Source organism: Egretta garzetta, unplaced genomic scaffold (genome assembly GCF_000687185.1).
Source record: "Egretta garzetta isolate BGI_Z169 unplaced genomic scaffold, ASM68718v1 scaffold30, whole genome shotgun sequence".
Lineage (NCBI taxonomy): Eukaryota > Metazoa > Chordata > Aves > Pelecaniformes > Ardeidae > Egretta > Egretta garzetta.
In genome coordinates, this window is record NW_009258383.1 from 2,766,791 (window position 1) to 2,788,957 (window position 22,167).

General features: G+C 35.4%; 1 protein-coding gene across 9 annotated transcripts in view; it reads left to right on the forward strand.

The window, feature by feature from the left end:
- The window catches only part of AKAP9 (A-kinase anchoring protein 9), a 92,008-nt gene that overhangs the window by 61,144 nt on the left and 8,697 nt on the right, over nucleotides 1–22,167 (forward strand). For 7 of the 9 annotated variants that reach the window (XM_035896742.1, XM_035896771.1, XM_035896766.1 and 4 more), the window contains 17 exons: nucleotides 857–1,089; nucleotides 2,435–2,554; nucleotides 4,973–5,149; nucleotides 5,259–5,363; nucleotides 5,790–5,942; nucleotides 6,207–6,386; nucleotides 9,793–10,827; nucleotides 11,911–12,057; nucleotides 12,446–12,949; nucleotides 13,382–13,445; nucleotides 14,161–14,279; nucleotides 15,086–15,277; nucleotides 16,187–16,375; nucleotides 17,046–17,202; nucleotides 17,940–18,159; nucleotides 19,184–19,334; nucleotides 20,236–20,904. In XM_035896742.1, the coding sequence (XP_035752635.1) occupies nucleotides 857–1,089; nucleotides 2,435–2,554; nucleotides 4,973–5,149; nucleotides 5,259–5,363; nucleotides 5,790–5,942; nucleotides 6,207–6,386; nucleotides 9,793–10,827; nucleotides 11,911–12,057; nucleotides 12,446–12,949; nucleotides 13,382–13,445; nucleotides 14,161–14,279; nucleotides 15,086–15,277; nucleotides 16,187–16,375; nucleotides 17,046–17,202; nucleotides 17,940–18,159; nucleotides 19,184–19,334; nucleotides 20,236–20,904 (4,415 nt within the window). The remainder of the gene's footprint in view (nucleotides 1–856; nucleotides 1,090–2,434; nucleotides 2,555–4,972; nucleotides 5,150–5,258; nucleotides 5,364–5,789; nucleotides 5,943–6,206; nucleotides 6,387–9,792; nucleotides 10,828–11,910; nucleotides 12,058–12,445; nucleotides 12,950–13,381; nucleotides 13,446–14,160; nucleotides 14,280–15,085; nucleotides 15,278–16,186; nucleotides 16,376–17,045; nucleotides 17,203–17,939; nucleotides 18,160–19,183; nucleotides 19,335–20,235; nucleotides 20,905–22,167) is intronic. The other 2 variants (XM_035896750.1, XM_035896784.1) reach the window with 1 other exon arrangement.

Consider the following 22,167-nt stretch of genomic DNA (forward strand, 5'->3'; position numbering starts at 1 on the left):
CCTAGACACGAGAATTGGTTAAATATGATGTAAGATGATGGTGCCTAAAGGATCTTTCTTCTATAGTGAAAGTAAATTGTATTGTTTCTGTCTAAATACCAATCATGTTTTAAAGATTCACCAAATGTAATTGCACTTTACAGTTTGGATTTTACCTCAAGGGATTCGTACGGTTAGTTAATATGTACTTCAATGGGCTGTGGCTTAAGAGTCTTAAGAGAGTGGTTTGGGGCTTTACTTTATATGCTTGCCAGCCTTTTCATGAGGACTCAAAATTGGGCATCCATGCAGTCACTGGTTTTACAAAGCTCCAGTTACAGGTCAGTAATTTCCCTCTCTGTCTGCCCAGCAGCCTCGCTAAGTCTTTCAATATTTCCTTCAAATTATGTATATGTATCACATTAAATGATGAAGACTGGGAGTGGACTGATTTTACTGACGCTGGGGATGAGAAGAGGGTTGGGTTTTCTGTACTTCATTGTTAACCCCTGTGCTGACTCTGGCTGTAGTTTATACCCATGCATTTTATTTTCTTTTTTTTTTTTTTTTTCCAATTATACAAAGACCTTTTAATTTATGTGAAGCTTAAACAAGGAAGTGGTTTGATACAGCTTCACTAACAGTCCTCTGAAGACTAACTAAAGGATAGTAATTTTAATATGAATTTGCTTTAGTGGTTATCTTGATTATTTCTCAGAAGAAAATATATTTTCTAAAAAAGAAAAACAGTAAAAACCCAAACCAGTTCACATCCTTCTGCAGAGTACAGCATGGATACCCTGGGGAGTGGTTTTGCTTCATAACATTGCTAACTATTTCTATCTAAAGTAGTGTGTGATGCTTTTATTATAACCAGAATTGCTGGAGGAAACAGAAAAGCTAATGAAAGAAAAAATTGAAGTACAGCGTCAAGCTGAAAAAGAGTATGATGATCTTCAGAAGCAAGTGAAAGTCTTGGAAATAGACTTGGAAGAACAGGTCAATCGTTTCATAGAGCTAGAGCAAGAAAAAAATGCAGAACTAATGGACTTAAGGCAGCAAAACCAGGCTTTGGAGAAGCAACTTGAGAAAACAAGAAAATTTCTAGATGTAAGTATGGTAAAAGGCTAGTTTCATGAAGGTGGGTGGGCACCTCAACTGAAGTTTGGTACAGCAGGAAATGCTGTTTTTTTCAGCTTTTGAGCAAATACAAAGAAGCATATGATAGTAACAGTGTTAAAGGTTCCAGTCCAAGAATTGAATTTATGTTTTAAAAGTTGAAAATCTGTTTGAGATGCTTGCTCTGCCCTGTATTTATAAGTATAATTTAGTAGGCCTCTTAAATGTTTAAAATAATGGGCAACTCTAAAATTAATGAGGAAATAGATACTTCTGTGACCTTAATTTTTAACAGTTTTTGGAATTGTCATGTTTTTCAGTAGTCTGTTGGAATTAAGTAGTCAGCTTTATTTGTACTTGGAAATTGTGTGTCATAATAGGATAAGGTTCAGAAGTAAAAATTCCTACTACAAGTCCCATAGTCATAAATGCATTATGGTTTGGGATTATTAGTTAGGGACATGGTTCAGTGGTGGAATGGCAGGGTTAGGTTAACGGTTGGACTTGATGATCTTGAAGGTCTTTTCCAACCTAAACGATTCTACGATTCTACAATTATCAGTGGCATGAACTGGAGTTACAGACTGCTGAGATGAATAGTGGTTTGTAATAGCAGCATTACAATTCTGCTGTTTCCTTGAAACTGCAGGTGAGTTTTTAAAATCTGCAACTTGCAAAGGTTGAGGCTTTATTCCAGTTTCCTGAATTTTTGCAGAAGCATTCCTCTTTGTATCAGATAATTCAGCTAGTTTATTTTAATGCATCTGATAAAGTTTGTCTACAAAGTGGCATTTAGAGGTGATGCTTCACTGGGTGCTACCAGCTGCACATTACTTCCTGTTTAAATATGTATTTCCCAAATGTCAGACTGGGACATAACAACTGAAACTGGTCAAAAGTAAAACTGAAATACAAAATTCAAACAGTTTTAGTTTGTTGTTGGCTCCTCATCAATATTAACAGAGAGTTAATTTCTATTCTTAATTTTATTTATGCTACACATATCAAAGACAAACAATAGCGAAGAAAATAATAAAATATTGGCTTATTACCATTTGTGTGGTGTACCTGGAACAGAAGAAACAAAACTGTCCTTTTTGTGAAATAATACTGGATGTATCTATGCTGTCCTAATTTTTTTTTTAAAAAAATGTGAAATTTGTTGCCCCAAATGATGAAATGGTTTTTAATGGTAGTTTGAAGAGGTTCTGCTACCTTAAAAATACTGACGTACTGTTACCAGCCTCACATTAACAGAAATAAGAAGTAATAATATACTTAATTTAGATAGTTTTTTAAATCAAATGGTGTATCCACATAATTTCTTAACTTTCAGGAGCAAGCAATTGACCGAGAGCACGAGAGAGACGTATTCCAGCAAGAGATACAGAAGCTGGAACAACAGCTTAAGATTCCACAAAGGAGTCAGCCTGTCAATGAACATCAAACCAGAGAGGTAACACATTGTATTACTTGTACTCAGTGAATATAAATGACAAGCTGACAGCTGTTAAGATATTGTAATGAAGCTATTTGATGATGTACCTAACCTGCATCCATTTATGAGCTAGGAAAGTAAATCCCCTTAGACGAAGGGTAAGGTGTTGGGGGAAAGTGGTAAAACTGTTTGGGGGGATGGGGGTTAGCCTGATTGGTTGGTTTTAGTAGTAGACATATGGAAACTTTGTAACTTTCAAAAAGGCTCTTTCATATAACTTAATTTAGAAAATCAACTGTTTTTAAAAAACTATGGAAATATTCAGGACCACTTTAGCAATTTCACGTGTTCTTATGTTATTTTTTGACACCCTGTTTATAGCACAGGTACACAGCCAAAGGAACTGAGTTACCAGGGTTTAGCACCTGAGACGTAGTAGCGCTCTCTGGGTACACTTGAACCTCCTCAGTGAAAGTCTGTCTCCACTGAAACAAATTTAGTGACTGTAGAACAGATTTTATTTTTGTGGGTTTTCTTGTGTCCAGCTTTTTGAGCAAGGCCGATGTTTTTGCATGATTTTCTTGCCCAATTTTCAGTATTAAAATGCCTCTTACTAGGTTGCACTGCTATTTTCAAATCAAAGTTCTTACTGAGGTAGGTCAGTTGCTGTAATTAAATTCTTAAATATTTGCAATATTTAGTATTAGTAATCTGTATTATATAGTTTAGGACCACAGACAATGATAAGACATAAATTAATATATGTGAGATGTAAGTTGGCAAAATATTTGTTTACTTGTAGTTCTCAGATTTAGAGGTGTATTTCATGGGGCGGGTAATATATTTTAATACAAAAGTTTGTAAGAAATCTTACAAAATATTCAGTCAGTGCTATTTGATATGGCTGTCATCAGCCTCTGTGAACAATGAATCTTCTGGAATCAGCTGGGTATGTGTTAACCAACACATGTGGAGCAATTCTGCATCTGTTTCCTTCTATTGCAAAGTTTGTGTGCACCCCTCTCCTGTCGACACATTCCACAGATGGGGGAGACATTTTAGCACAATTGTTTTCCTGAGTCCAGGCTGTTTGTTTTGAGTTCATTTCATTATGTGTCTTACCGTATAGTATATTTTGATGTCACAATGTAATTTGGAATATTTCATAAATGTACATTTTATCATTATTTCTCATGCTTTTCTGAGATAGCTGCTTTATTTTTTCATAGTTGCGTGGGTTTTTAAATGCTCTTCTGCTTTGCATGAGCATTTTCTGTTGATAAATTAATTTATTTTTTACTATTGTTTCAGCTTACTCTGTCAACTTATTCCAGGGAGGGTTGTCATAAACGGTCTGCTCTAGACTTGATTTTTCTTTTTCCATTTCTCTCTCAGGACTTTTCTGTGGTCACTTCAGACTTTGATGTTACTCATGGATGGATAACGTCAATAATACCATCCTGTCAGCTTTATGTTCTGGTCCTCTTCTCTCCTATCTATTGAAATGCTTTGAGTCCTCTACCTTTTGGCTACATCGTAACTTCCTAATTGTAAATACTGAAATCGGTTCTTTGAGTGGGACAAACATTACTTTCCATGTCTCTTGCTCGATTGCTTAGTTTAATGCAGGTCTTAACTTATCAGGCCTAATACCATTGATTTGTTACATGTCTCTCTTATCTGTAATTTTGATTAATAATTTCTGAAATACTGCTAGAACTGGGATCTTTCCTATCTCTACTACTTCAGTTACTCTTTTACTGTCTTGTTCTGAGCCACAAACATTTGAACTACTGAGATTCAGAATGCTTTTTTTGGGTGCTTTATGCCCTATAGAAAGTGAAATTATATCATCCATCACACATCTGTTTGGTCCCATTTAACAAACCCAGCAAGAAAACAAAACCTCCTGTTTCTTGAGATGCAAGTACAGCGATTCTCTTCAATGTTGACGACCCCATGAGTTTTAGGATATGTCTGTATGTCACTAATCAACTCCTTATTTTGAAATTTTGTCACAGATTTTTAGAATGATGATATTCCTCAAAGATGCAAGTAACATCTTGACCTTAGGGTCAAGACATTCCATCTGTAGATGTTCAAGGTATCTTTTTAGTGGGCTGCACAGGGATGCCACGCTACCTGCTTTTAACTGACTGGACAGTCTGAAGGCTTGAGAAGGACAAGATCAGTTCTAGAGAGTAGGTGATACAGCACAGAGCATATGACTTCTTAAAAAATGCTGTTTGTATTTGTTAGATGTAGCACTACAGTATCCTAACTTTACGTTCTCTTTCACCTGAAGAGTAGGAGTTTCATTATGAGAAAAAAAGAGGGATTTTTTTTTTCTCTGTCAAAAATGAGTGCTGTTGCTATTGCTAGCAAACCCTTCCAACCTAGTACAATATGTTCATCTTTTTGCCATATTGTCATCAGGTTGAACAGTTAACAAATCATCTAAAGGAAAAAACAGACAAATGCAGTGAGCTTTTGCTCTCTAAGGAGCAACTTCAGAGAGATATACAGGAACGAAATGAAGAAATTGAGAAGCTAGAATGCAGGATAAGAGAACTGGAACAAGCCTTAATCATCAGTGCAGACAATTTGCAAAAGGTACTGCTTGGTCTAAAATTATCATATATTTACTACCTTCATATTTTCTTGAGAACAAAACGGTATATCTTTTTTACTTGTTTATTATTAATATTATTTATACTTAAAGGTGGAGGAAAGGAAACAGTTTGGCACCATCATAGTAAAGGGAGAATTACCTCTTGAAGTACAATTGCAAGCTGAACGAGAAGCTGTGGACAGAAAGGAAAAGGAGGTAAAATACCTGTGAAAAGTTCTATGTTTCTGCTGATATTTTGGTTTGTCAGTTTTTGCTTTCTGTTGAGTTTAGTGAACTACGCAGATGAAATTTTTTTCAACAGATCAGAGAGACAACACTTCAAATCCCTTTGAAATTCTCTTGTGAGCCATGATATTTGTTGGTTTTGTCTATGTTAATGCTTATGACTTATAAGACTCTTTCTGGAGTCAAAATTCAGCCCAATTAAGAAAAACTTCACGGTGATTTCAGCTGACTTTTAGTGGGTTTTGAAATTCCATTCAGTTTAAGGACTCAAAATGTCACTTAGTACACATTCTTTCGTTTGTACATACTAAACAGTTTACTTTAGACATTGCACTTGCAAATGATGACATTTTGTTTTTGTCTACTCCTTTTCCACCATTTATTTTGGAAACTTAGGTCACGAACCTTGAGGAACAACTGGAGCAGTTTCGAGAGGAGCTAGAAAATAAAAATGAAGAAGTTCAGCAATTGCACATGCAACTAGAAATTCAGCGAAAGGAGTCCACTACACACTTGCAAGAACTTGAACAAGAGAATAAATTATTTAAGGTAATTGTGTAACATAGAAGCCTAGAGCTTTATTCTCCCTCCTTCACAGAAATAAAAATTCTTTGAAAAAGCCAAGATGCCAAATTCTTTCTCTTTCTCAAGCATTCCACAGTTCAACTTGCAAAATACTAAAAAGCCCATATAATTACTTCTCATTCCATGCAATTTGTTTATTTTAATTCCTATGCCTTAAGTACTCACGCAAGAATATGCAGAAACATTATGTACAACTGTAATATGGTTTGGGGTTTTTTTTTTTGGTAGGATGAAATGGAAATACTGGGACTAGCTATCCAGAAATCTGAAGCTGCTACCATAAAAGACCATCATTTAGTGGCTGGGAGGCTTGCTCACATCATGCAAGAAAAGGAGCAGGAAATAGATCTTCTTCACGAACAAATCGCAAAACTGCAACAGCAACTTGAAGTCACAACTGACAACAAAGTACATACTTTTGAAATCTTTCTCAGAGTCCTACTTGGTGTTGATAGCTGTTTAAAGAAAAAAATGCCTTTATACCCCCACCGATTATATTATCTTCTATTGCTGCCTTAATTCAAAAATGCAAATGCTTGTTTCAAGCAGCGCTTTAACCCTAATTTGTTTTTCCTCTTTTGTCTCTTTTTTTATGAAGACTACTTCTTGCTTGCTTTTTTTATTATTCTGCTTTAGTTCTGCTTGAGTTTTTGTCTTAAATTCTTCTTCATACCTTATTCTTCTAATACTTCCTAGCATTGAATACTATGTAGGTAGCTGAATTCAGTCTCAACATTCATTCTACCATCTTACCCATAACGATTTACTTCCAGTGTTATGTTTCAGTGACACCTGCTGGATCATGTTGGATTTTATAGTTTTTTTAGCAGTTGAACTTTTGTGCTCCATGAGCTTGTGTAAATACTTTGTCATCATACCAATGTTGACAACATCTTTAATCCAGCTTGAAGCCTGGCAGATGTGCAAACAAAATGCTGTGTTTTATTAGAAATGACGAGCAAGAAAGAAGCAGATTCATCTTTCTTTTATTTACTGAGATTTAACACCTGTAGCTTTCCGTTACTTTTAAATTATGTGGTTTTATGATAATGAGCTTCATCTTCTTCTGGCTTACTTCCATTTTATACAGATATAACGCATTTGATTTCAACAGAAATACTACTTATTTTGCATTGATATAAGTGACAGCAGAAACAGGCCTTCAGTCTTATGGGTTTTTATAGAAAGAAAACCGGATTTGTTCAGTGGATGAATTTTGCATTCTGACCATTTTAAATGTGAAAATTTATTAATCATAAGCTTCAACCCCAAAGCAAGTATTATTCAGAAAGGTAAAAACAGGAGTTCTGTTACCCCTCAGTAGCTGATTGAACATTTAGGGTAACATTCTACTAGGACATATTGAATCCACTAAAATAGAGCTCTGACCGAGCTGGATAATCTCACTGAGTTTTTACACGCAAACTTTAGTTATAATGAACCTCAGTGAATAATGACAAAACTTTGAATTGGATTTAGGAAATTGGATTTAGGAAAGATCACACTTAAGGAATCCACAACGGTTCTGCCTTACACAGTGACCACAGTAATACAGTTACATTTCTTGCCTTGAGAAAGATACCCAAAATTCAGCTAAAATTCATTTTAATTATTAGTTCTTCTCCTGTTATAAGAAGTTTCATTTTCTTAATTTCATCCTCTTACTCAGTTATATTTTACAGGACCTAAAATAATTGCTATGCTTGATTATGAGATCAATATTAAAAATGAATAGATTGTTCTTAGGTTAATCCTTTCCTAGTCCTCCCTTAGACATCTTCATCCCACTAAGCGCTTTTCTTTTAATTGCTGTATTTGCCTTCTGTGGTCCTTTATTCCATTATGTTATGAAAACCAGAAACTGTTATGCTGACTTGATAGCAGTCACCAGAATCACTGTTCTTTTCTTCTGAAAACCAATGATTTGTTCATGTTTTATTTAGTGGTTTTGAACTTCCTCTAGTCTCTGTGGATTTTTAAAAATAAGTTGTTTGTTGACAGATCAACCCTTCTAATTTACGTGGTCACATTTATAATTTTTGTTTTACATATTATACTTACCACAAGGACATTTTATTATTCTATTTAACTAACAAAACCTGATGAAGTATTGAGAGATGAAGGAAAAAGCATGGCTATTTTAGTAGTGAATTTAATCATCTTTCTTCTCTTATGCATTTTTTTCTTCTTCATATTTCTAAAAGGCCATTTTAGAGTTCTCACCTATTTTAGGTAACATAACTGATTTTATTTTATAATATCTCTTTCTGCATATTCTTGACAGATTTCCTTCTGACTTTTTTATTTCCAGTGTAGGAGCACTGTTCATTTCAGATCTCCAGACATTCCCTTAAGAAAATATATCCACTTTGTTTCTTAAGACTTAGTACTTAAAATCTGGTCTGTCTTTATTTTGACTTTGTAAAGGATATTTTGTCATTCTTCTACTCAAATGACAATTTGCTCCCACTGTAATTTAACAAGCAGGTTTTTAAGGAATTTTATAAAATTTATTCTATTGCGATCTGATAACTTGTTTTAGTATTCCTTTTGCTAAGACGTTTTTATTTATTAAATTTAGTGTTCATCAACACCAGTCATTCCATTTTTTTGTGTCTACTCAATTATTTCTTGTTAGAAGCTGATATAAGATGGCTTCTCTTTTCTGCATCATAAAGTCATCACCCTCATATTTGCTCAGTTACATCATTTTATTAATTTTTTTGAATTTTGAGCCCCTTACCCAGCCGATAATTTTACGTGTCTTTAAAACTAATCTAGGAAAGTATTATTCTCACTCTCTTCGTGTCTTCACCAATCTCTTTGAATTTTGTTTGCATAGTCATATACCTTTTAAAATAAATACTTCTATAACTTTCTCTCTCTTTACTTCTATTTAAACTATAGCACAAAGAAATAATTGTGCTCTGGGTCTATGGGTACTATTTGCCCTGCATGGTTTTGTGCACATCTGCATATGTGTATTCACACACATAAACAAGACAAACACGTATTTAGGTTTGTGATAGGGAAATGTCAGAGTCAACCGATAGGTATTTTCTATGGTCTCAGACTAAAATGCGTATTATAATGGTATTTTTCAACACAATTAGTTAAAGGTCTATTTGTATTTAAAATACATGTCCATCTTAATTAATAAATCTATTTGACCATATGAATGAGTGGTGCTTTTGCATGAAGAGCACAGTCTGTCCAATCTAACTTAACATACCTGACTTGCATATGATAAACTTGAGGATTTTTTTTTTTCCCCAAAGGAAGTTCTGTATGTAATGTCATGCAGGAAAATATATCTATAAGTTTTAAGCTTCATAAAACTTTGTTCCTTGGAATTCTTTGAGTAAAAATAGTATATTAAAACTTGATTTCATAAGAAGATTGAACAGCAGACATGACCACTCCACTTGTTTCCATTTTAATTTTCGAAAAAAAAGGACAAGACAGAGCTTTATGCCAAGCTATTGGGAAAAAAAAGTATTGTGAACACTTAAACTTCAGTGTTACATATCTCTCTGAATATTATAAATGCTTTCACTTCATTTGATGCTTTCACACCTATTTTGCAGCTCATTAAGGCTACAGGCTACTTTGTCAGTCCTATGTGAAGATGTCCTGATTCTCATAAAGCTTTACAAGAGACATCCCATTAAGAAATTCACTGAGGACATACTTTCTTTTTTAAAATATGTTTCAATGTTTTATTAAGCAGTTGCTGTGAAGTCCAAGAGGAAAATTATCTGAGGGTCTAGTAGTTACCCGTTATGAAGTTCTTTTCTTGTATTTTTTTTTCCAGGTTATTGAAGAACAAAATGAGCATATACGGGAGCTCGAAGCCCAGATAGAATGTCTGAAAAGTGATCAAGAACGTGTGAAGAAAAAAAATTATGAGGAAGTAGAGCAGTTGAATGATGACATTGCTGCTTTTCAAGAAGATGCTGACAGTCTGAAACACACACTTGAAACAGTTCTGGCAGAAAAGGAAGCTTTGGAGAAGCAAGTAGAAAACATAAATGTAGAGGCATCTCGAACAAAGAATGAGCTTGAGGAGACTAAGTTAAAAATGAACCAGCTAAGGCAAGAAATAAGTATGTTAAAAATAGAGCATGAAAGAATAACAGAGGAATATAAGTACGCACTGATGAAAGGTGAGAGGGAAAAAGCAGAAGATAAGAGCAATAAGAAAACTGAAAAAGTGGAAGAAGGCTCATGTGAGAAGGTAGAGTTGCTAGACCAATCCCAGCTTAGGTCTTCAGATGAGAATACAAGAGTCGCCATTAGCAAGATGGAGGTACAACTGCAGCACCTTCAGGCATGCATTAAGGAAAAAGATTCAGAACTATGCCAGTCCTACAGTGAAATAAAAGAGCTGAAAGAGCAAGCCAAAGCTGAAAGAGAAACACTTAAAAAGAGGATATTAGAACTGGAAAAGGCACTGGTGGAAAAAGTTGCTGCTGCTCTTGTGAGTCAGGTTCAGCTAAATGCAGTTCAAGAACAAAGGAAATTCGTGCAGGAAATTCAGGAAGCTTCAAAATGTGTGGAGGAAGCAAGCAAGAATGCCCAAACAGAGGGTTTGAGTGATGGAACTGAAAGTCAGATGGAATCAAAATTGTCACTCTTAACACACAAGCTTAGTGAGATGCAGGACCAACTGGCAGCAGTAAATCATAACTTGGAGCTAGAAAAAGAGAATGTAAAAGCTGCACAAAAGGAAGCTAAAGTGAAAGAAGAGAGACTCTTAGAACTTCAGCAATTACTAGAAGAGATTCAAGAAAAACACAAAGGAGAGATTCAGAAAGACATTAAGCAAGAAGAAATGCAGACATTTCAGGTAATTAGATGCCATTTTCTTTTGGCTTGTTTTCACTAAAATCTGTTATTTTATGTAAACTATAACGAATGAAACACTTCTTAATGAGACTAGTGATCGAAATATTCTGCTGTGTGGGGTAGAACTTTATTCCTTTTTTATTCCTGGAGTTACAAAGAAGAGAAGGATATTATTTTAGGTGAGCCCTGCTATCAGTTTCTATTTTGCATTAAAACCACTTAGCCTTTTTGTTCATGTAGGGTGGTTTTGAATTTTGGCCATATACTTTCTTATTCTTATTTTGAATTCACATAGAATGGAGTGAATTACACTTTTACATAGTATGGAGGTAGAGAGATGAAAATCAAAATGATAAAAATTATCTAAGGGTTCAGAATGATAAGGGAGTGATAGCATTTTGTCTGTACAATGGTTTTTGGGGGGGAGGTTGTTTATGTACGCTTTGATTTCGGTTTACTTTTTCTTGCTTTCCTGTCTTGATTCCAGAGGTATTTCCCATTAGTAGTTTTTTACCAGTATACATTTGTCCTGATTTCCATCTGCCACTGGTTATGTTGCCTCTGACTTTAAAACCTTCAGTGAAAGTTGACTGTGCTTGAAAGCCCAAACATAGGCTTGATTGCTGAAACTTAAGTTCAGAGACATCATTGAAACCAGTGCTGGTCCAGAAAAGGTTCTTAGATCTTTCATGCAAATGCAGATTGAATGAATGTCATAAATGTCTTGCAAGTTTAATAATATTATCAGAGTTCATTTCCTACTTTCTGTTGACTTTCCTGCCCGCGCTTTCTACGTGGTATAGCCAATTCTGCTTGCAGTTCAGTAAACTGTAAGAAGACCGCCTTTCCTCCCACGCTTGTCTTTCCTCCCATGCTTATCCAGTTTCTGGGAGTTAATCTAGGAAAACAGTCTTTCAGTCTTAATTTTTTGAGACTATGTTAATCCAAGTAATATACATTTGTTTCCCCCTATGGTCTTTTCATTTGTGGCTTTTGTAAGTTGGTGTGAAAGTGATCAGTGCTGTTAATACTTGATTCTTTGTAAGATTCATCACCATTTTCCATATTTCGTGTTGACATGTAGGTAGGAGCACAACTCATGGAAAGTCAAAAAGAAAATGTCCTTATTACTGAACTTGAACTAGAGCAAGTTAAAGAAGAAGCAGCTGCTGCTAAGGAAGAACTGAGCAGTTACAGAGAAAAGGCAGAAAAACTTCAGCAAGCTCTAGCAGTAAGAACCAGATTGTTCCGTATTGTATTTAAGGCAAATTATTATACAGGACTTATTGTGCAAATATGCATGCTATAGGGTTTTTGGTGGGTTTTTTTTAGTTTTTTACTAAGAAAAATGGTCACTCAGTACCTACTGTCAGTGGACTAGAGCTGACGCTGTAGACCAAATCTTCACTTGTTGCCAAAGTGCATAGTTTTACAGTCGACTGTAGCACAATAGTGGATCTAGAGCTGTATTTCTTAGGAGATTATATTTGTTACCATGTGTCATAACTGCTTGAACATAGGACTAAACTGAGCTCTAATGTTATAGGGGGTTGTTTGGGTTTTAGATATTTTTTTTAAGTATTTGGAAGGATTACAATTCCGATTCTTCCTATTTATAGGTAAAAGAAGCAAGTCTGATACATCTTCAAGAAGACCTATGCAAAGTTAAAGAGAACCTAGTTCAAACAGAAGAGAGGCTTGCTAGTTACATGAGAAAGGACAAAGAAATGGCAAAAACTGAAAGCAAAAAGGATGCAGAAATATTGTGTGATTTGTCAGCCAGTGAGTCTACCCTAATTAGAAAAAGCTCATCATCACAAACAGATGAGACTGTGGAAGTCAACAGCTGTATCCAAACTTCACCAGTCCTTGTTAAAAATGCAGAAATCCAAATTGATTTGCAAAATGGATGTTCTTCAGAAGAAATTGCAGAGATCATAAGAGAATTTACTGAAAAAATTGATCAAATGCAAGAACTCCATGCTGCCGAAATCATGGACATGGAGACAAGGCATATCTCTGAATCCGAAGCATTAAAGAGAGAGAAGTTTGTTGCAGTGGAAGTATTGACTGAAGAATGTAATAGTTTAAAGGAAGTCATAGAAACTCTACGAGCTAAAGAAGTATGTATCCTGTTTTATATTCATTGAACTACTTTGGTCTGTGCTTTCGCTCCTACTACAGAAATTCCCATTTAAAGTCTGTTAAGTGTGAACCACCACATGTTCAGTATAAAGCTTTTAAATTCTCTAATGTTTCCATGGCCTAGGGAGAGATTGCAAACCCCTTCTTCAACAATTTAAGTTTGGGAGTGTGCTTGACTATCAGATACTTCCTTGTGCTACTGTCTTGGACCTGTCCTGCTCTGTGAAGTTGGGACAAGTGTAGGTCATCCTACTGAATGCCGTCTTTCTCGTCTCCATTTTGGTTACTTTAATTGCGGGGGAAACTGAACAGAGAGGCTCATATCGTTTCTGGCTCCTTAGAATTAGCTCCCTTATTGTGGGTGGGTGTGGGTCGATTAAAGATTTGAGTGTTCTCTTTTCCAAATACAGAGAGTCCCAGTTTCTGGATTAGCACGTTCTCCACCGTATCAAGCTAGAGATGGCGGTTCTAGTGGTAAGAAGCTTGTTTTTATAAATCACAAACAGCATTATAAATTAAATCATCTTTTTTAATATTAAGTTTACCATTAAAGAGTTTGCGTTCCAAGAAATAAAACCAACTACTCCCCAAATTGAAGCAGAAGCCTATCAGACTGAGAAAAGATGCTGAGCATGCCATGTCTACTAATTTGCTATGGAAGGAAAATGAGTAGAGTGGACATGGGTCAAGTCGAGGCATCAGATGCTAATTTTTTTCTTCCCACTGGAGTTCCTATATTCTTCTTACATATTACATTATCTATCCAGCATAGCTTCATCATCTCTTGATAGAATTTAAAGCTACAGCTCCCTAGCAGTAGGAGACAATGACAGGTACTGACCTCTCCAAGAGCAATAAAAATTATTAATATGATCCTTTTCATAGGCAAAGGCTAAGCATATGAAGGGGGGTCATTTGGCAGAAGTATTTGTGCAAGTAGTTGTTTCTCTTGTAGAACTAAACCAGGATTTTTAAGGTTGGTGGGGTTTTTTTTTTAGTTTTGTTTTTCTGTTAATGCTTTGAAACTGAAAATGAAAAACTATGAAACAGGTAGTCTCCAGGCTTAGAATCAACTCTGGTGACATGCAACCACCTGTTACAACAACACACAAAATTTTTTTTTTTGATGCCTGTTCTTCAAAGTTTCACAATAATCCAGCTTTCATGTTTTTCTCTGCTTTTATTTCAGACTCCAGTTCAGACTGGAGTCAAGGAATGTATCTTGCTCAGACCCAGGGATCTGACATGATATCTGAAGGAATAGATGAAGGTGAAACTTCAACAGATTTACTTCCAAAAAAAATTAAGGTAAGATAGAACTGGTCATTTGGAACAAGAGTGATACTACCAAAAGCTTAGATTAGCTCCTGCTTGATTAGTGAGAAGAGCACCATTTAGATAAGTTTTAAAGTGTTGACTATTTTAATACATTTTAAAATACTGCTGATAAATTACATGCATTTCTGCATGTTAAATTAGGTTAAATATGAATTTTGTAACTGTAGGTTTGTTCTCAGTTATGATTATGAGAAATATAAATACCATTAATTATAATTTGTTGTAGTTACTGTGTTAATGATAATGTCATGATCATATATTACACAATTTTCTAGATTCTGTTATTATAAGTGTAGAATTGTATCTATATTGTGAAAGTAAAAAAAAGAAGTTTATTTTAAACATTAAGGGTATCGTGCTTTTAACTACATTAAAAAAAAAAAAAGCAAGTCTTTTGCAACAGAGCCCTAGCTTAGTAGTAATTTCAAAAATTGAATTGCAAAGCTCACCTGGAAGCTTCCAAGGACTTTGTTTTTAAAATGTCAGTTCCATCAGCAACCATTTTAAAATTTAAAATTTGATTTGACAGATGAACTTTGGGAATTTTCATTTGAAACTGAGGACAAATACACCTCTGAAATAAGTTCTACTGTTTGGCAGATATAAAGAAGTGGGTGACACTTCTGTCTTTGGTATGAGGAAACATAAATAGTTTCCTTATGCTGATAAACTTAGAAGTAGCAGTATTAAAATATGTATGAAATAAGATTATTGTTGCTGCTGTTGTTATTATTATTAGGACTGGCATTACTGATTTCTTTTTGTATTTATTGTAGGGTTTGCTGAGAGCAGTCCATCATGAAGGCATACAGGTTTTGTCTCTCACTGAATTTCCATATGGTGAAAGAGAGATGCCACCTCTTAAGCAAGAGCCAGAATCTTGGCTGGAGGAAAGGAAAGCTTTTCTAAGCACCATTTCATCTTTGAAAGACCTAATTGCAAAAATGCAACTTCATAGAGAGGCTGAGGTATAAATAATACCATAAGATTCTATCTAATTAAAAAATAATTTATTATAACCCTATAAGGCACATTCACAATTCAGGTTTAAATGCTCTAAGTATACTGCTACAAGGCAAAAGATTTCAAAAATATGCAGTAAAACTGTATGTTGCACTTTCTGGTAATAAAATATATCTTAAATTACAGCTTGCATATGTTCTTCTGTGCTTTGATAGCTTTGGACTGTACAGATCCATCTTCTAAAAATAATTCTATTTGGAAAGCATGTTTCCAGTAGCAGTTCAAGTAGATTTTTTAATGTTATTTATTGGTGTAGTAGAACTTGGATGCTATTAAAAAGATACTATAGTGAGAGAAAAGAGGGGAAAAAAATTTTAAACTACAACACAATATTAATCAGCAATCTGTTAAAACTTGTTAGGACGTTCCTGTCTAATTACCCCAATTAGACTTTTAGATATATGTAGGTAGTTTCTATTAACTCTGCATTTCCTTCAGCATGGAAAAGTGGGGCTTAACTTTATATCATTATAAAATTAAATCATCTTCATACATAGTATCTGCACACTACCACATAGCTCTGTGAGAGTCTGGGAACGTACATGTAACATCATAAAAATTAAAAGGATAGTGTGATACAGTAACATAAATAATAACCACACTGGGCTACATTTTCAGTTAGAAAAAGCTAAATTCCATCTAAAATACAGATAAAAGTTTAGCATTTGTGCATGCAGAAGAAATCATAATGTGTACAATAAATATGCCCATTTGTATGAATTAATGTTACATAGCAATTGAGTAAGAAAAGCTCAATATTCCACTGAAAACACATGCTTGACATAAAATGATAATGACCATTCCCGATGTAATCTTTGAATTCTGCTGTTTAAATTGTTTTTATACCACTGTAGAGTTATGCAAGTACTGAATCTCCTGAAGATGTCTCAGACTGGCGAGGAGAACTTCTGCACGCTATTCAGCAGCTTTTTGTGAGAGAACAAAATGTTCTTCTTGCTGCGTTTCAAACTGAACTTGCAGAACTGGGCACAAGAGATACAGTCATACTGATGAATCAGTTAGAGCACAGACTACAAGAGCAGGTAATATAAAACATACTTTAGTCAAAGTGTGTTTGTCTGCATTAGATTTTAATTTTGAATGTATAAATCCATTTAAAAATATATTTAAAAATATATGTATTAATAGCAGTTTTAACAGTCTAAGGGTGAAAACAAAGTAAGACTTGCAGAAACAAGAGGTGTCTTTAAAAAGAAAAACTGATGTGCTGCAGGGAAGAGATTTTTGGGTGCACAAGCTATAGAAAAAATACAGCCTTCAGGGATCACTTTGAATTAAACACAGTTGTCCTGAGCTTGATTTCATTAAGTTAATTAGAATTATGTTACACTATCTAAGAGAAAAGGTAGCTTGTATATGTGAAGCAAGTGGTAAGAAGAGGAAGTGATAAGGCTGCTGTGGGACAGAGAGCGGTCAGTTATCTTCTCTGGAACATGGAAGGATTAGTGAGGAAAATTACAATTTGCCATAAAACTGATAGCTCTTTTGATTCTATAATTTTGATGCCTAGTAGAGAAATAAAAAAATAACAACCGATTCTTCCCAGTATTATAATATCAACTTAATTATGACTTAATTGAAAATGTTTTGAATATATATGCACTATTATTATATAGGTAAATGTAATACCAATACCATACATGCTCTAATAAAATCTGGAGTTTTACTTTTAAATGTTTCTAATGCTAATAGGCTACTAACCAGAGAGCAGCAATGGACTGTCTTCAGAATGCAGACAGAAGAAGTTTGCTGATGGAGATTCAAGTATTACATGCTCAGATGAACAGTAAGAAAAACAATCCAAAGAGAGAACAAGAGAGTGATTCAAAAAGCCAAGGTGACTTCTGTGGTAATACATGTCTATTTCCAAATGCTTTCGTAGTAGTGCTCATAACGTTGTAGGTGAAAAAATACCACCTTTCTTTGCTCTCTGATTTTGATACTGTTGTCCTGAGCATGCACACTTTTCATCTTTTTCAATCTTATTGGACTAATTTACCAAAAATTAAGATATAGTCTGTGTTCTAATAATTTGTATCAAATTGAAAGTGATACAAAGTTATTTCAATTGCTATAAAAATCAAGCTTTTATTTTAAGGTTATTTTCTGTGTATCCGCTTCAGTGTTTAGGTTCAACAGCTTTGAAATTATTTAAGTTGGATAATCAGTTATGAGTAAACTAAGACGCAATTAGAATGAACGACAAAAAGTTCAGAGAACAGTTATACTTTAAAATTAAGTAAATGCTCACTGTCCGTGTTTTGTCACAAACATTTGGTCACAAATATACATACCTACCTACCTTCAGTTATGTTAGTCATAATCCAAATGATACATATTGATATGGTTGCGCACATAACCTTTCAAGGAAGTTTAAGAGCTGAAGTGATTTCTTGGAAAGTATGAAAGGTATTCCAGTATAAAAGGCATGGTTTTGCTTTCACTCCACTATTGAAAACATATATTATTTTAAAATACCACTATTAGTGATAGCCTTGTGGTCATTCTTGCTAGGGAAAACTTTACCCAAATAGACAGTGTTGTTTGTTTACTAAGTAATTTCCATATTAATGGTACTCTCATTAGAAATGCTGGAGTATAATATGCAGCAGAAGCAGTCACAGATACTGGAGATGCAAGTGGAGCTCCGGAGTATGAAGGACAGAGCAGCTGAGCTTCAGGAACAGCTGAATTCAGAGAGAATGAAGGGTGCTGAGCTGAAGAATGAACTTGCGCAAGCCAAACTAGAGCTTGAAACAACCCTTAAAGCACAGCACAAGCACTTCAAGGACCTAGAAACCATCAGGTGCGGCTTTCAGTGCCAAACTTTCTGAGTTGACAGTGAAGATGATCTCAAATCATAATACTGATTTTATTAAGGAAGTTGATCCTCATGTAATATAAATGCTTCTCAGTTTTTCTGTAAAACACATCTGACAAAAAAGACTTCTGTTCCATTTGACAAAAAAATGTAATCCCATAGATAAGATCTGATTCATAGTTTGATTTAATGATTTATTAACATTGTTTCTTTTTGATTTTTGACACATTAGACTACTGTATACAAGCTAATAAGTATACCACATTTCCTAAAGGTTTTTCTGCTTCTAAAAGTGAGTATTGAGGAAAAAAATGTAGATTTAAGATGACTTTTCAAGTACTTCCATATGAAATTCTATCACTTCTAAGTGTTGCTTTGGCATGGTCAACAGCAGAGATAACAGGCCAATTAGTTGGCACTCAAGAAAGCCATTATTATTTATGCTTTTACCAGATGCGTGTGCCTATGTACGGTATCTTAACGTTCAGCTCAGAGATAACAAATTAAGACAGAATTTAAATTGGTATTACTTTATAGATTACCTTACAGCCTTTACAGATCATCAGGAGCAAGATTCTTTTGTAAATTGATGGAATTGATGAAAATTAAGGACACAGATTTTTTTTTTTTTTCCTCCAAGATAGATTTTTTTTTTTCCTTTGAGACACAACGCAGCAACATGCATTTCCCCTGCATTCTTTCAGGTTATGGCCAGCGACTGGATTAAATTGAACACTAGCTGCCTCTAACCCACAAATTAATAAAAATGGCAGCTACAGAGTTAGCAGGATGCACACACTTTCTGTCATTTTTGAGCTATGCAACTCTTTCTATTTTTGAGTTAGGCTTTTTATTCTAAATAGGCTTTTCACTGTTACTCTGCTGCACGAGCAGTGTTTTCAGTGCACAAGATGGAATAAATATCTTTTATTCCATCTTTAGTAACTGATGATACCACAATAGGATTAGAGCCATTGTCTAACCTAAAGGTTGCCTGTTTCCCTTTTAGGACTGAAGTTAAAGAAAAAGCAGCTGAGCTAGATGTTCTCAAGGATACAATGGCCAGCGAACAGAAAAAATCAAGAGAACTACGATGGGCTTTGGAAAAGGAAAAAGCTAAAATGGAACGTAGTGAGGAAAGAGGAAGAGAAGAGCTTGAGGTATTCCATAATCCCAAATGGCTGGGAATGTGAAGGAGCACGCAAGATATGCTTTTGGTTAACATTTCATTTCAGCCTACTTTTTGTCCAATGTGTGCTCCATGTTCTGTCTTCAACAGCAGTATTATACTATCTAAAGATGAAGAGAGATGTATAGAAGCTGTGTGGCAAAGAAAGAAAAAGGCCTGATGCAAATTCCATTTAAATCAATAGGAATTTTACAACTGTGCTTTTCAGGGTGAAGATGAAAAGATTCTACTTTGTTTAATAGCCCTCAGATATTCAAGGGGATGGGAGACGGCTAACGTGGCTGCACCTAGCCTCCACTACAGCCTAACTCATAACATATAATATTTAAGAATATTATTTAAGGAGATATATTGTTTGTCTCCATTTTAAAAGTCAGCAGTTTCGCCTCATGAAAACCAAACGAGGGAGTTTACTTTGGAAGAAAATGCATCAGTAGCTTCTTTGATACCCCTGCAGTATCTGATACAGTGAGGGAGAGAGCAGGTATCCTAGTACAAGTATTAAGACAAAAAAGCGATCACTTTAACAACATAGTTTTATTTACATGTAACTTGCAAACTCACTTTCACAGTTTTACAAAGTAAAAGCAGCTAGTTATCTTCAACTTCAGAACTATGGCTGTTTGTATCTCATTAAAAAGTATGTGTTACAAATATTCACTTATGAGATGATCTGATTTTAGAATAAAGACACCTGCAGTATATTTTAGTATCAGAAGTAACTGCAGCATTTAGAGTGTTGTCACATTAATTGTGAATAGCAAAACCTGTTAAAAGCAACATGTGTAGAGGTAGCATATTTGCAATTTGCAGAAGATAATGGGAAGTATACACAAATGGCTTTAATCAATTCTTCTGTTTTCTTATGGAAGGATTTAAAATTCTCACTTGAAGATCAAAAACAAAAGAACTTGCAGTTAACTAAACTTTTGGAGCAAGAGAAACAGCTGTCAACTGATCTGCAACAGAAAATCGAATCCCAAGAAGCACTCAGCGCTGCCCAGCTGTCACGTGAACGAGGCCGTAATTCTGAGTTGCAGGTGCTTCTTGAATCAGAGAAGGTTCGAGCTCTTGAAATAAGCAGTGCCCTAGAAAGGGAAAAAGAGCTATGTGCTCAGCTTCAAAGTGCTGAAGATAAGGGGCAAGCTGGAACACCTAATCCATCTGAGGAATTACTTAAAGAGCTACAGAAACAAATGGATGAAAAGCATGACCGTATAGTGGAGTTAGTAAGTGAGATGGAGAAGTACAAACTGGAATCTGTGCAAGTGAGACAGCAAATGGAGAAAGAAAGGCAGATCCAGAGGAAAGCGTTACAAGCAGAACAAGATGCTAACATAATAGCACAGAAGAAACTCCATGAACTGGAGTCCAAAGTCGAAGACCTTCAGTGGCAACTTGGAGAAAAGAAGCAAGAAGTTCATAAATTAGGGAATGAAACAAAGAAGTTGCAGGAAATAATCCAAGAACTACAGAAAAGAGAGCAGGAGAATGAAGGAAGAAAGGAAGACGAAAGGACACCAAGACACAATCCAAATGAGGTACAGTAGGACTGAGAGCAATGTGTAATACCGAACTGTGCAATTTAGCTTTTAATTCTTTTGTTCAATCAGCATTGTGTGTCAATATGTCTTTACTCGATCTATAAGACAGCCTGCAGATTACAAAATACAGGCACCAGAGAAAGGGAAAGGGAAAGCATTCCAGTTTTGCTACCCAAAACTGTTCACACACATCCTCTGAGAATGCAGCTGTAGAGCTGTAAGGAGCATGAGCAGGAGAAATGCATCTGAATGTATACACGTACTTTGTGTCTCAGTATAGGAGAAGATTCCCTGCACCCAGTCGCAGGAATGAGCTATTCTTACTCAGGAGTGCTCCAGGTCAGTGCTCTTAATCTTTAGTTCAGAAACCACAGGTCGTCTTTGAAACATTTAAAAGTGATCTCCCAACAACTTCAATATTTAAATGAGGAAGTAATCAAACAAGCATATGCATGAATATGTGTATGTTAGCAAACAAAATGGAAGAAATCAAGTTAAAAAATTAATTTAAGAATTCAGCCTAATTTTTAGATGAATGAAAGTTGGAACACTTTTGCCCAAAAAATTTTCTCTTTCATAAAAGGTTGGGAAAGTTTAAAAATTATTTTTAAATTACTTTTAAAACTCCTCAGAAACTTCCCTGTAAGAGATAAGTGTTGCTGGGTGAGTGATTTGTGGATAGTCCTAGAGAAGATTGACAGGAAACTTGCCTCTTTGCTCACCGTGGTTTTGCCCATCTTGCCATCATTCCATGCTTTTTGGCAGCTGTCTCTGTGGAGCCAGGGAGGAAATTTTTCTCTTCATCTAATTTGGCTACTGGTTTTAATCCTCTGAAGCATTGGAAACTACCCACGGCTAGAGGCAGGACATTCGAGTGTATTGATAACTCTGTGTTGTGGTTTGACCCTAGCCGGCAACTAAGCCCCACACAGCTGCTTGCTCACTCCCCTCTCAGTGGGATGGGGGAGAGAATCAGAAGAGTAAAAGTTAGAAAACTCATGGGTTGAGATAAAGACAGTTTAGTAGGTAAAGCAAAAGCCGTGCATGTAAGCAAAGCAAAACAGGGAATTAATTCACTGCTTCCCATGGGCAGGCAGGTGCTCAGCCATCCCCAGGACAGCAGGGCTGCATCATGCGTAACGGTTACTTGGGAAGACAAAATGCTGTAACTCTGAACATCTGCCCCCTTTCTTCTTCTTCCCTCAGCTTTATATGCTGATATATACAGTGTGGGACATCCCCCTGGTCAGTTGGGGTCAG